Consider the following 14,623-nt stretch of genomic DNA (forward strand, 5'->3'; position numbering starts at 1 on the left):
ATCACCACGCACTCATCCTCATATAAAACAGAAATCTATTCCATCAAGCACTTAACATAAATATTAAAATAATGGAAGGGACAAAATATAAATCTACATACAACTTCATGACTACCATAGCACCTATTACCATGACAAAGCAAATTCTGGTTCAGAGGGAAGGGAAGGGGGATGAGGAGCAAGTTAGGAAGAGGAACCTCATTAAATATGTAAATCACTCATTCAAAAAAAATTTTTTGTTGTTGTTGTTGTTTTGTTTTTTGTTTTAAGGTTACCAACCTTATTAAAATTCATTCCCACTAACCAGCTCGTTCTATGTCACTATGGATACCAAAGAACCCTTTCAAAAAACTCGGGCAGGGCGGGGGTTTCTCAGAATAAAACCAAACCAAAGCAAAACAAACCCACTTTCTGTTGGTGCTTCCATGACAAGTCCTGCCACGTGGCCCTCCCCTGCACCCACCAGTCCACAGAAGGGCAATTCTTCCCCAAGTCCAGTTCTCAGTCTCCCAGGATGAGCTTGACAAAAGAGGCGACGTCTGTCTCTTTGGATTCGTGCAGGGTGAAGAAAGGATGTTGCTGGGAAAGCAAAGAGAGAGAAAAAAACAAAAACAAAAAAGCAAAGTTTATTATTCACCACAATGAGCATAAAAGCTTTTCAGACAATCCTCTAGACAGTGAAGAAGGCTTTGTCCTTAGCATCATAATACTGGGTTTTTACAGCAAGTCAGGGAGCACAAGGGCTGCTCCATGGAATTGTGATGCCCCCCCGGGTTCCCCCCAAACCTGGCTGGCAGGGCTGAGTGGGCAGCACTGGAGGCAAAGGGAAGGCTTAGAAAACCCTCTTGATCTATCCCAAAACGTCTCCCAGCCCATGGTCACCCATCCAGCTGGAGCAGGGCAAACCTTGCTGGTTTTCCCTCAGCGCTGTCTGTGCATTTTCACCCTCTGGTGACTCCTGGGCCTCGGTTCCTCCCTGAGCTGCCCCTCCTCAGAGCAGGAGAGGCTCCCTCACACGGGAAAACCACCCCTGCTGGAAAACCATCCCCACTTTTGTGTTTAACTGCTTCATCCTGACCAACGTGGGGAGACAGCCTGCCAGAAAACCCTGCTGACATTTCAGCACCAATGGAAAAACACGGGTGAGGAGGAAAAACACAACGAAATCCACCTAACCCAGAGCAACAAAACCCTCTCCACCAGGAGCAGCAATTCAGTTTGGTTGGTTCAGACACACACCAAGCTGAGATCCCACCTGAAAACCCCCAAAATCCTGCTTGGCACCCACTGTCCTGGCAGATAATTGGATTTATTTGTATGGAGGGGGTCAGAAAGAAGCAAAAGGCAGCCAGGGCCCTGCAGGGCTCACAGTGCTCTCTGCCCTGTTCAAGGGTTTGATTTCCAACCCCTCATTTCAAATTTTCAAAGGTAATTTGGGGTTTCCAGGGTTTTTTCCAGGCTGCCCCTCAGCTCAGCTCCTGAGCATTGGCTGTTTGTTGGCAGTGGCCAGGTGGAGGGAGGAGAAGAGCAAAGAAAAGAGAATTTTCAAGGTGGGCTCGAGTGGAAAGTCACCCAGGGAATAAGATGAGGCAGCTCAGAGTGGCTGGGAAGAGATCCAAAGACACTCCAGTAAGGAAGAGGAAGCACAATTATGTGGGAAACAGGGCTGGAATGGGCTGGGGCAAAGATCCAGGCAAAACTTAAGGTCTCCCTAGGTCAGCCAGTGACAGGAATTGAAGTGTCCTGAGTAACTCTGAGGTGACCCCAATGCCTTGTCATTATCCCAGCAGGACACCCTTGCTTTCACACCCTGTAAGAGCCTGAATGAGGGATGTGGGACTCCAGGGGCTCTCCAAAATGCAATTTATTGTAGATAAAATACAGTTTTTTCCATCCAAAATGACACAGCAGCCCAGGGTGGTGGGTGACAGAGCTGTGCCTACAGCTGCCTGGAGACCCTTTGGTTTTGGTTACATTGCATTCTATACTTTTCTTTTGGTTACAATGCATTATAAACTTTTCTTTTGGTTACAATGCATTCTATACTTTTCTTTTGATTACACTGCATTATAAACTTTTCTTTTGGTTACAGAAGAAAAGAAGCCATGCTTCATGGCTTTGCTTGCCTAATAATTAATTAGACACATTTTGCTTCATGTTAGCCTGGTAATGCAAACCAAAAAAAATGTCCCAAAGGTGGCAGAGTAGGTGGGATGAAACGCTGCTAGGAGCAAGTATTTTTCATATCAAAGCTCAAGGGTTACAGTGCATTATAAACTTTTCTTTTCGTTACAATGCATTATAAACTTTTCTTTTGCTTACAATGCATTTTATACTTTTCCTTAGGTTACAATGCATTCTATACTTTTCTTTGGGTTACAAATGCATTATATGCTTTTCTTTTGGTTGCATTGCATTCTATGCTTTTCTTTGCTGAGCATCTTCATACAGTAGAACCAATCTATCCCTTAACTTTTATCTCTAGCCTATCACAACTACTGTAATTACCATATTCATGTTACTGTTCTCCAATCACTCAAAGTCAGTACATTGCAGTTTAAGCTAGAAGTTGTTTTTCAGTTTTCTTGCAGTGGAAAATTCTGAGACCTTTTTTCTACTTGCAACTTTGCTGCCTTGTTTGCCTGTGCTGTCTTTGTGCTTGGTAAAAACATCCTCTTGTTTGGGGTGGGTTTATCCTTTGCTCTAAGCCATAAAAACCCTTCTAACTAACATAAAATACCCTTTGGATCCTTGGTTATCCAGTAAGACTGGCTCAGCAATTCTTCTATATCAAATCTTGCTTTCATTTCTATTCCTTCTTCAGACTCTACATTTAAAAATCTTTCTGCCAAGCACACAGATCTGTGAGACTTTGCTGTCAAACTTCCATCCTTCCCAACAAAACACCCAAAGCACAGCCTGGAAACACCCAGAATGTGCCAGGGGTGGCAGCAATGCCCCTGAGGCTGGCACAGAGCCCTGTGCCAGGCAGGGAGTGCAGACCACCACCCCTGCAGTAATTTCGTGCTCCACTTCACCTGGGAAAAGGGGTTTTTAAATGAAATTAAGCACCCCCTATCAGCTTTCCTGATGCTCAAGATAGCACAGAGTCACATTTTCCACGAGAAACCTCAATTCCACAGGAAAGCAAGGGAGCAGCCTTGGTCTAAATGACAACTCCAATCCAGCACCACAACTTAATGCTGTAAGAGAGAGGAAAAAACCCCAACAGAACAGCAGCCCTCAACCACAGGACCTCACAACATCCATGTCAGCCATAAAATACCACAGCACTGAGGTACTCTGCAGGGGTGATCCAAGAACCTAATTCAATAGAAATGCACTCCCTTGCCAATGGGAATTATTGCTGCAGCAGACAGAGCTGCTCCAGCGAACCTTTCTTGATAAAAGGCCATTTGGCAAAGTTCAGAAGTTTGCTTAAAATATACAGATGGATTTCTTCAATGATATAGCCCCCAAAAAATAAAGTTGGTTTTTTTTTAAAAAGGCATAAATCTCAGGCTTCTCTTTGTTTGAAACCAAGCTGTGTGTCAATCACATCTATTTATAGTTTAATTGCATTACAGGGCCCAGCACCAAATGCCACGGGAATTATTCACTGCTTACTACTCAGGGTTGTGGATTTCCAGCATGACTTGCAGGTAAAAATCACCTTAAGCCTGCCCCTTCTCCCCTCTGAGCAGGAGGTGTGAGGTGTGGTGGGTCTGACCCTATGGAGGGTGAATGTACATCCCAAAAATTATGGGGTAGGGAATATGAGTGCCTAAAGAAACCCCTCAGCACTTTCCACCCTTAATCCAGGTGATCTTGGCACTGAGACTGGACAGGGGTGGGAATGCAGGGTCAGGATCTTCAGAAATGACAAATTTAGGCACCTTCAGAAAGCTGTGAATTGTGTGAGAGTGAAAAAGGATTCAATGTCTGCAGGAGTGAAGCACCATCTTCCTGAGCTCTCCTGCTTTTTGCCAGCTTTCAGGAGCACCAGAAAGTCATGGGAGAGAGAGAGGACATGAAGCTGTGGAGCCCAAGCAGAAGAATCTGTTCTGGCCAGCCACAGCCCAGGGCAGTGCCCTGCATTTCCCCTGTCACCAGCCTTTATTGGCATTTTCCTCCTTGGTTACTCCTCAGTTATCCCTCCCAGTAAACAGTCTCTAGGCAGCAGATGAAATTCAATAACTGGAATTATTAGTCACAGACTCATCCCTGTCCCCAACATCCAGGAATTATTCTGTCCAAAAATGCTCCTCTCCAAAGCACCCGGGCAGCAAAACCACTTTGGCCACTGGGTTCCTGCAGCTCTTGCGGACATCTGGGGCACACTGAGGGGTTTGAGTTGATCACACAAAGGATTTGAGCCTCACTAACTGATTTTTCACAGCCTCATTCTTGTCCATGACCCGCTTTAACACGACTTTTCTCCCTTGATTTCCACAAAAGGTGGAAAAGCACCTGGCTGAGATTTCAAAGAGCATCTCTGCTTTGCAGCCACCCTCCCAGCGTCACAATTCTCCCATCTGGTATGAAAAAAGAGATGCAAAGCAGCCCAAAACCCCATCACTGTTGGAATCTCTGCCTTCAGCACCTCCTGTGACCCCTTCCACACTGCTTGATGTGTGCCACTCACCATAAGCTCTGGGTATGTTGGCCGTTCTTTGGAATTCTTCTTCAAGCTTTAATTGGGGGTAAAAGAAAAAAGAAAAAATTAGAATTGACGTTCTGTCTGCAATAAAATAACACCATGACCACATTAAGGTTTAAAGACTCTGCAGAGTAAGCTCAGCTACTTCTCCATGCTGAGGAAACCGTTTGGGTGTTGAGAACAGGGACGAGAGCTCAAGGTGCACCGAGAGACCTGGAGCCACCAAAATCACCACTCAAAACACTGATTTATGCTGGCACAACTGGGGGTTTGGGTGCTCTCCAGCAGGCCAGTGGCTCAGGGAAGGATTCAGGCTCTGAGCTGTGCCTGGGAGCAGTGACTGAGTGGCTGCAGAGCACGTGCCCAGCTGTTTATCACTGTGCTGTTATCATCAGGGAATTCTTCCATGGGACATCCTTTTTTTCTCCTCTCCTACAACAAGGTAAGGTTTAAAGACTCTGCTCTCCTACAACAAAATAAGGTTTAAAGACTCTGCAGAGTAAGTTCAGCCACTCCTCCAAGCTGAGGAAAAATTTAGGTGTTGAGGACAGGGACAGTGCTAGGTGCAAGAGCTCAGCATCCACTGAGACACCTGGAGCCACCAAAACCACCACAAAAACACTGCCTCTTGCTGGCACAGCTGGGAGTTTGGGTGCTCTCCACAGGCCAGTGACTCAGGGAGGGATTCAGGCACTGAGCTGTGCCTGGGAGCAGTGACTGAGTGGCTGCAGAGCACGTGCCCAGCTGTTTGTTTATCACCACGCTGTTATCAGCGGGGACGCTTCCATGGGACATCCTTTTCTTCTCCTCTCCTACAACAGATGGCCCTGGAGGGTTGTAGCTGGAAGTTATTTTGGTTTCCCTCCAGCAGAAAATAGCTTTTTAAAAGACAGGACGTAATCTCTACTCACTTCCTGGCAGTGTATTTAGGGGAAAGAAACTTGGAGCGACTTGAAAAGATCTTCGCACACGTACGCGGCGGTGGCGGGGAAAAGGTGTCACACTGAGCAAAACAAAAGTGAGAACCTCTGCTAGGATTTGCTGGGGCCCAGAGGAAGCAGAGGACACACACTGAATAGATATTTCCTGCTTGCTGTGTGTAGAGGGCTCGTGTTTAGTGTCATGTTGTGAATGAACAGAGGAACCCGGGGCCCGTACGTGCCAATATCGCCGGCCCGAAGGTTCGGGATGTGTCACATCCTCCCGGCCAAGAGAAGGTGAATTTGAAGGTTAGCTGCGTCCAGATTTGGTGCAATTCTCTTAATTTAGACCCTCCACAAAACCAATTCATGCCCAGGTTACTAACAGCAGGAAATCTGCTGATAAGTTACCGAAACCAATGTGAATTTTCAGGAATGAAAAGTTATATTGGGATGTGATCCTGACTCAGATATCCCAGGGAACTTCCTGCAGTGCCTACAGCTGATCAGACTTCAGGCAGCAGATGGACAGACACAGTCCTAAACCAGGCTTGATACAGAGTGGCTGTGACCTGGTTTGGTGTCAGAAGGAATTCCCAGACCCCAATAACACAAAACTGGTGCAAAGTTCACCATTCCAAGTTCCCTATTCCAAGTCCTTTGCACAAAACTGGTGCAAAGTTCACCATTCCAAGCCCAGGCCACTCTCCTGGCAGTCAGGGATCTCCAGTGACCCTGAAGGACAGGATTTGCCAAGACAGGAATCACCAGAGTGGCTGTGGATGTAAATCCTAAAGCAGCCACAGCCTGAACTGCAGGACACAGAGCTTGGAAAAGCAAATCCCCAGAGAGGAGCAGCCTGGCTGGCACAAGCAGGGAAGCAGCAGAGCCAGCAGCACTGCTGGAGGAACAGCAGCTGCTCCAAATCCTCAGCGTGGGCTTGGCAAGAACGGGGGGCACCTTGTGGGAGGATTTTCCAAGGCAGCTCCCCCAGAGCCAGGGCACAGCGGGCATGGCAGGGATTCCCCAGCCTGGTGTCACACACATCTTTCATGGAAAACCCTTTCCTCAGGGTTTTCCCCCCTGAGAAGCTGAGAGGCCTCAGGAACAAAATGTAAACATTGATTATCTGCTGCTGTGGGATGCAACAGGTGCATCTGGGATTGGTCTCGTGTGGTTGTTTGTAATTAATGGCCAATCACAGTCAGCTGGTTCAGATTCTGTCCATGCCACAAACCTTTGTTATCATTCCTTCCTATTCTTAGCTTAGCCAGCCTTCTGATGAAATCCTTTCTTCTATTCTTTTAGTATAGTTTTAATGTGATATGTATCATAAAATAATAAATCAGCCTTCTGAAACATGGAGTCAGATCCTCATCTCTTCCCTCACCCTCAGACCCCTGTGAACACGGTCACAGCGTGGGGCAGGAGCTGAGCAGCTGGACCCAGGGACATGGAAACAGGCTGGAACAGGACTCTGAGGAATCCAAACGTGGGTACTGAGAGTCCCCAGGCAGCAGCAGCAGCTGACAGCTCCCTTCTGGGGCACAGCACAGCCCTGGTGCTGGCAGCTCAGGACAGTCTCACATTTCTGTTTGTCCATCTGCCACCCTTTGTGGGCAGCCTGGCAGTGGGTGGGTGGCACTGCAGGGCCTGCCTGGAGCACCCAGCCCAGGGCAGGGGCTGCCTGAGCCCCCTGTGCAGCGCTGCTGCAGCCCTGTCCTGCAGCACAGCAAATCCTCCTGCTGCTGCCAGGCCAGGGGAAAGCACAGCAGCAGCCCCAGGGCCCCGGGAGAGGGACAGAGACCAGGCAGAGGGGCCAGCATGGGGCAAAACCTGCCCTCAGAGCTGTGTCCCCCTGCAGGAACACAGTTTGGGGACATTGGGATGGGGCTGTGCTCAGTTTGGGGACATTGGGATGGGGCTGTGTGTGCCACACTGTGTTAATTGGGGCTGGGGCTGTGTGTGGCACAGTTTGGGGTCACTGGGCTGTGTGTGGCACCCTGTGCTGCTGGCATGGGGGCAATCAGAGCCAGGAGCCTCCTAAACCCCCTGTGCCCCCTCCCAAACCCCCTGTGTCCCTCTTAAACCCCTGTGCCCCCTCCCAAACCCCCTGTGCCCCCTCCCAAACCCCCTGTGTCCCCCCCTGCCCCTCAGACAGACCCCCCAGCCCTGCTGTGTGCCAGGCACAAGGGCACAGGGAAGGTTCTGCCCAGAACAGCTCAGAGCTGCCTGTGAGGGTGAGCAGGGCCAGGGAAAGAGAGGGAGAAGAGGGGAACTTTTACCATTGCGAGGTAAAATCGACGAACTCTGCTGAGAACCTCTCTGCTGGGAGCTGTGGGGAGGGCTCCTCCACCACCTGCTTCAGCTGCTGGAACGGGGTGCCCCAGGAGTCGTAGGGGAAGCGCAGGATGGCCAGCTCGATCTGCAGCACAGAGGGGACTCAGGAGGGGACAAACCCCACAGCCATCCAGCCCAGGGGTTTGGGACGGCCCCATCAGGAGGGGACACCCCACAGCCACCCACTCACAGGTTTGGGATGACCCTGATAGGAAGGGGGACACCCCACAGCCACCCACCCACCCCATGGGTTTAGGATGGCCCCATGTCCACCCTGAGTGTGCTTTTGTGGCTCCACACAAATGGGGATGTTCAGCCTGGAGATTCTAGACCTCCTCTCTTGCAATGCCCAAATGGGGATTCGGGAATAGAGGGAGAGGGATTTTTTACATGGGCAGACAGTGATGGAGCAAGGGGGATTGGTTTGGAACTAAAAGAGAGGAGAGACATAGATCAGATATTAGGAGGGAATTGTTCCCTGTGAGGGTGGTGAGGCACAGGGGGCACAGAGCAGCTGTGGCTGCCCCTGCATCCCTGGAAGTGTCCAAGGCCAGGCTGGACAGGGTTGGAGCAGCCTGGGGTACCAGAAGGTGTTCCTGCCCATGGCAGGGGGTGGAATGGGAAGATTTTTAAGGCCCCTTCCAACCCAAACCATTGTGGGATTCCATGATTTCCTCACCACAGCACATTGCTATCCCCCCCCCAGCAAACAGGAGAGGCAGGAGGAGCCCAGGCAGCTCCACAGGCCACCCTGTCACCCCTGCCACAATCCCAGGGAAAAACCAGAGATTTTTACCCTGCAGAGGGTAAATCTGGGAGCAGATGGATTCCCCAAACACTGCCTGGGATCTCCCCCTGTCCCTGCTGTCCCAAGGGGGCCTCTGTGGGTGGCTGAGTGCTGTGGTGAGGAAATCATGGAATCCCACAATGGTTTGGGTTGGAAGAGGCCTTAAAAATCTTCCCATTCCACCCCCTGCCATGGGCAGGAACACCTCCTGGTACCCCAGGCTGCTCCAACCCTGTCCAGCCTGGCCTTGGACACTTGCAGGGATCCAGGGGCAGCCACAGCTGCTCTGTGCCCCCTGTGCCTCACCACCCTCACAGGGAACAATTCCCTCCTAATATCTGATCTGTGTCTCTCCTCTTTTTTAGTTCCAAACCAATCCCCCTTGCTCCATCACTGTCTGCCCGTGTAAAAAATCCCTCTCCCTCTGCGCTGGCAGTGCAGGCTGTGCACTCCACTCTCCTGCCTTAGCCCATGCTGCCATCTCCCGGCAGCTGCAGCTCCATCCTGCACAGCAGCCACAGCTGACACAGCGGCTCCTCCTCCCTCCCTCCCTTCCACCCTGGGGCACCTGCCTGAGCTCCTCCCCTGCCCACCTTGCGCCAGCAGCGCCGCTGTGGGCAGGAGAATGAACCCATGAGCCACACCGAGCACTCCTGGTGGCCCTGGCAGCTACAGGTGACCCAGCCATGGTGATCCCCTGGTGACACCCCTCCCCAGGTGACCCCGAGGTGACCCCGCCATGGTGATGCCCAGGTGACCTTTCCATGGCGATGCCCCCAGGTGACAGCCCTGGCAGCCCTCAGGTGACACCACCATGGTTATCCCCAGGTGACCCTGCCACGGGGATCCCCAGGTAACCCTGGTGACCCCCAAGTGACCCTGGTGACCCGCAGGTGACCCTGCCAAGGTGATGGCAGCCCCAGGTGACCCCCGGGTGGCCGTACCATGGTGATGCCCAGGCTCCAGATGTCAGATTTGACGCTGTATCCCTTCTGGTTCAGCTCGGGGTTGATTCTCTCCGGCTGCCAACAGACACAAAGGGGGGTGAGGAGCAGCAGGGGTGTCCCCAGTGCCCTGCCCGTGCCCAGGTGAGCAGGGGATGCCCTCAGTGCCCTGCCCGTGCCCAGGGAGGGTCTCTCAGGGTGCCAGCCCAGCCCCCTTAGTAGCCCACACAGCCCACGAGCTGCGCACACGGAGTCAGATCCATCGTTCCTCCCTGCCGTGAGGGTCTCTGAAAACACAACAGGCTCCCCAGAGGAATCCCCAGGGCAGGAGCTGCTGCTCCTTCCCCCCAGGCTCCTGCTGCACTTACAGCCATGTAGGGTTTGCATCCTGCATCCATGGTTTTAGCCACAGAGTCAACCAGGTACCCGCTGATGCCAAAGTCGCACATTTTCACCTGCCCCTGCGTATTGATCAACACGTTAGAGGGCTTTACATCTGCAAGAAGGAACACAGAGCACAGTCACTGTCACCTGGGCGTGCTGGGCCAAGGCACGAGGAACACAGAGCGGCCAAGAGGCACGAGGCAGAAACTCTGCCCCAGCCACAGGAGGAACAGAGCCAGTGCCACTGCCTGCTCCCGCTGAACCCTGCTGCTCCCCAGGCACTCACACACTCCACTCCTTCCTCCTCAGGACAAACTAAAAATTACCCTTTTAAAATAAAGGTGTCAAACAGCAACTGCGGGTTTGGTTCTGAGTGTGCTCAAGGCAGCTTTGAAACCCTCCAGAAGAGTTTAAGGAGAGGATTTGTGATTTGGTTTGAGGCTGGTTTAGGTGTCAGACTGCTCTGCTGCACTCAGGGAAGGGGTGAGGATGGGAGGATGAGGCTGGAATTTTTTATATATAAAACCCCTTGTGGAGTTTTATATATAAAACTTACACACTCTCTATATATATAAAACTTTATATATATTGCTGTATTCTAAAAGCTTGAACTCTAAGTTTCTATTGGAAATCAAACACCCTCTGCAGATTCTTTGCTTCTTTTAATCCCAAGGTTGGGATTAAATGTCCTAGACGGTATTTCTTGTTTATCAGATGTTTATCAGTTCTTATCTATGTCACAGTCTCACAAACCCTGAGTTCTGCAGCACTTCACTCTAACAAACTAAAACTGGAGCCCCATCTCTCTCTACAAGGCTTTTTAAGGATAAACCGTCCAATTAAGAAATGATCCCTCAATTATTTTTACTTTTAACCCAATAACCAACCACCCATGGCCTGCAATGGGGACTTTTTTATCCAATTACACAAAATCACACAAACCGGAGGAGGAGGAGGAGGAGAAGAAGGAGAAGGAGAAGAAGAAGAAGAAGAAGAAGAAGAAGAAGAAGAAGAAGAAGAAGAAGAAGAAGAAGAAGAAGAAGAACCTCCATCTTCCTTTATATATATTACTATATTCTAAAAGCTTAAACTCTTAATTTTCCACCCTGTGATGGAAATTCTATTCAAACTCCACACCCACAATCCCAGTGCTATAATTTAATTTTGGAAGCTTCTCCAGGGCCTCAGGTCAGTGCGGTTTTCTCTTGGGGGTCAGAGCCTGGCAGCACAGAAAATCTGAAATTCTCAGCATCCACCAGGGCTCCAACATCCCCTCCCACTGCACATCAGCACAGAGCCCTGGAGCTGGGGACAAACCTGGGCACAGCCTGCCCCAAAGTCGGGGAAAAAGGCTGAATTTCACCCAGGTGATGAAGCACACCACGGGTTTAGGGTTTAGGTTATGGGTTTAGGGCAACAGCTCTTCCTCCTCCTCCTCTTCAGGAGCAGCAGGCAGATTTTAAGGAGCAAACAGCAGCCATTCCTCTGCCTGGGTTCTGCTGAAGTCAGGAGATGCTGGGGAGCACTTCTGCTGTCAAAAGCTCACTCTGTCTGGGGTGTTTTGGGAGCCCAGGCTGGGAGCAGGGCAGGGTGTGCCTGGCACTCACCTCGGTGGATCACAGAGAGCTTGCTGTGGAGATGTTCTAGTGCTTTTACAATCTGAAACAACAAACCCAGAGTCAGTCACAGCTGGCAGCACCACGAGGAGGAGGAAGTGACACCTGGCTTCACCCCCAGACCTGCCAGGAGGGCAGGAAAACCCAATTCCCCATGAGTCCTGCATCCTGCCAGCAGCCTGAGGGTTCGGGGGGTACCCAGGGATCTTCCTGGGGGCCCCAGGACCCTGATGAGAAGGGAAAGGAGCTGCAGGAGCTTCCCCAAACCTCACACTGGCCCAGCTCTCCATCATGTGTGTGGATGGGCACATTTATGGCTTATAAACCTCCATCGTGTGTGTGGATGGGCACATTCATGGATTATAAACCATAAAGGAGCTGCAGAAGCCTCCCCAAACCTCACACTGTGCCAGCTCTCCATCATGTGTGTGGATGGGCACATTCAGAGCTGCAAGACCCTCCCCACACCTCATACTGGGCACATTTATGGCTTATAAACCATCCAGGAGCTTCAGGAGCTTCCCCAAACCTCAGACTGGGCCAGCTCTCCATCATGGGTGTGGATGAGCACATTTATGGCTTATAAACCATACAGGAGCTGCAGGAGCTTCAGGAGCTTCCACAAACCTCAGACTGGGCACATTTATGGCTTATAAACCATAAAGGAGCTTCAGGAGCTTCCCCAAACCTCAGACTGGTCCAGCTCTCCATTATTTGTGTGGATGGGCACATTTATGGATTATAAACCATAAAGGAGCTGCAGGAGCTTCCCAAACCTCACACTGACACAGTTCTCCATCATGTGCATGGATGGGCACATTTATGGATTATAAACCTCCACCACGTGTGTGGGTGGGCACATTCATGGATTATAATCCATAAAGAAGCTGCAAGAGCTTCCCCAAACTCCCACTGGTCCAGCTCTCTCCATGATGTGCATGGATGGGCACATTCATGGCTTATAAATGACATCAGACCAGGCATGGGAATGGCCACATGGGCTGGCACATGGGCCAGCCTCCTCCTGGTGCCCACAGAGCAGGGAGGGCCTGGCTGAGAAGAGAAACCCCTTTCCCTGCCCTCCTCCCCCTGCTGCCACTCACAGAGACGGCGATTTTCCCCAGGATGTCCTCGGGGATCGTCAGGCCTTTGTCAATGACGTGTTTGTAGAATTTGTCCAGCGAGGTATCCATCAGCTCCATGCAAATCCACACATCTCCCTGGAGAGCGAAGCAAGCAGACACCCAGAGGTTTCAACAAAACATCTTTCCTTTCCCTTTCCTTTCCCTTTCCTTTCCTTGAAATTTCCCTTTCCTTGAAATTCCCTTGAAATTTCCTTTCCTTTCCTTGACATTTCCTTTCCTTGACATTTCCTTGAAATTTCCTTTCATTTCCTTGAAATTTCCTATCCTTGAAATTCCCTTGAAATTTCCTTTCCTTTCCTTGAAATTTCCTTGAAATTTCCTTTCCTTGAAATTCCCTTCCCCTTCCTTTCCCCCTTTCCCCTTCCCTTTTTTGTTTTTTTTTTTTTAAACCCATTCAAAACTGTCCTGGACTCTCTTTTCCCCTGCTCTGGAATTCAGTGCTGTGCACATTCCCTACCATTTAGGGCATCCCCTTCCCAAAGCAGAACCACGGTGATTTAGGAGCCCAGAGAATTATCAGGAACTGAGGCTCCCAATGCCCAGCCAGGGAAAGTTCAGCTCTGCAGAGCTGTGCTTCAAGCTCTTCCACAAATCCTCCTTTTCAGAGCTTTCCACGTGGATGAAATCAAACCAGGGCAATTTTAACACGGTGGGACCAGGCTGTCCCACAGGCACAGTGAGTGACAGGGCTAAAACCTCCATGTCCAGGTGCAGATTAAACCCCTGGCACCTGCAGAGGCACAGGAATGAGAACTGAGCCCCAGCAAGCCTCACCTCTCTGAAGAGCGCCCCGTAGAAGGTGACAGTGAAGGGACAATCCACTGTCCTCATGGAGATGTCCAGGTCCATCAGCAGCCTCTTCTGCTCCTGGCTGTTCACCGTGGCTCGGATCCTCTGCAGGACACAGAGGGTCAGGGGCTGTCCCAGGGCCCTGGGCACACCTGGAGCCCCCCAGCACCCCTCGTGCCACCCCTCTGTCACCCCTTTGTCACAGGCACGTCCCCAGCCCAGCGCCCACGGGGTGCTCACAAGGATGTTTATGGCTTTGACCTGTCACCTTCACATTTTCTGAAAAATCCCTTCTTCCAGGATTCTTCTCCTGGGAAGCTTAGAAGCCTCAGAGAAAAAGGAGAACAATTCTTTTCAATCTCATTTGCTTCTCCTGTGTTTTGCTCCTTTGGAATGTGTTTGGAGATTGTTTACCCACACGTGATTGTTTCAGTGGTTTTTGGTGTGAATTATTTTGACTCTTTGGCCAATCAGGGCCAAGCTGTATCAGGACTCTGGAAAGAGTCACAAGTCTTCATTATTATCTTTTTCGCCTTCTGTAGGTATCCTTTCTGTATTCTTTAGTATAGTTTAGTATACTATTCTTTAATATAACAGAGTATAATAAAATAATAAATTATCCTTCTGAGAACATAAAGTCAGATTCATCATTCCTTCTGGCCACGAGGGTCCCTGCAAATACAATATTGACCCAATCCTTCAATATTTTGTCTTATGGACTCATGCTGCAGTGTGAGCTTTCTTAGCCAATCATGTTATGACAAACAAACCTACAGTGCTGCATTCTGAACTCCTTATTCACCTTTGTAGCTATTTTTATTTTTTTCTATATCTAGGATGGTGGGGATGGATGGAGATCAGAGATCTCTGCAGCCAGGTCATGGAACTTGGGGTTTATTGCAAAGGGTCCCGCAGGGAGCTGCCAGCACAGCTCAGAGCAGTAAAGAGAGAGGGAGAGAGAGGTAAAGAGAGTGGTAAAGAGGATGAGAGAGCGAGGTTCCCGTTACAATACAATAAATCTTCTTCTGGTTGTGGAAT

The 14,623-nt window shown here is 50.1% G+C and overlaps 1 protein-coding gene across 1 annotated transcript in view; it reads right to left on the minus strand.

The window, feature by feature from the left end:
* Positions 1-14,623, minus strand: part of MAP2K6 (mitogen-activated protein kinase kinase 6) — a 56,315-nt gene that overhangs the window by 15,320 nt on the left and 26,372 nt on the right. The window contains exons 5-12 of the mRNA XM_058038562.1: positions 13,571-13,690; positions 12,755-12,871; positions 11,643-11,694; positions 10,020-10,147; positions 9,652-9,729; positions 7,866-8,005; positions 4,646-4,691; positions 464-579 (exon numbers count right to left, since the gene is read on the minus strand). Of these exons, the coding sequence (XP_057894545.1) occupies positions 502-579; positions 4,646-4,691; positions 7,866-8,005; positions 9,652-9,729; positions 10,020-10,147; positions 11,643-11,694; positions 12,755-12,871; positions 13,571-13,690 (759 nt within the window). The 3' untranslated portion in view covers positions 464-501. The remainder of the gene's footprint in view (positions 1-463; positions 580-4,645; positions 4,692-7,865; positions 8,006-9,651; positions 9,730-10,019; positions 10,148-11,642; positions 11,695-12,754; positions 12,872-13,570; positions 13,691-14,623) is intronic.

The sequence above is a fragment of the Melospiza georgiana genome, chromosome 21 (genome assembly GCF_028018845.1).
Source record: "Melospiza georgiana isolate bMelGeo1 chromosome 21, bMelGeo1.pri, whole genome shotgun sequence".
NCBI lineage: Eukaryota > Metazoa > Chordata > Aves > Passeriformes > Passerellidae > Melospiza > Melospiza georgiana.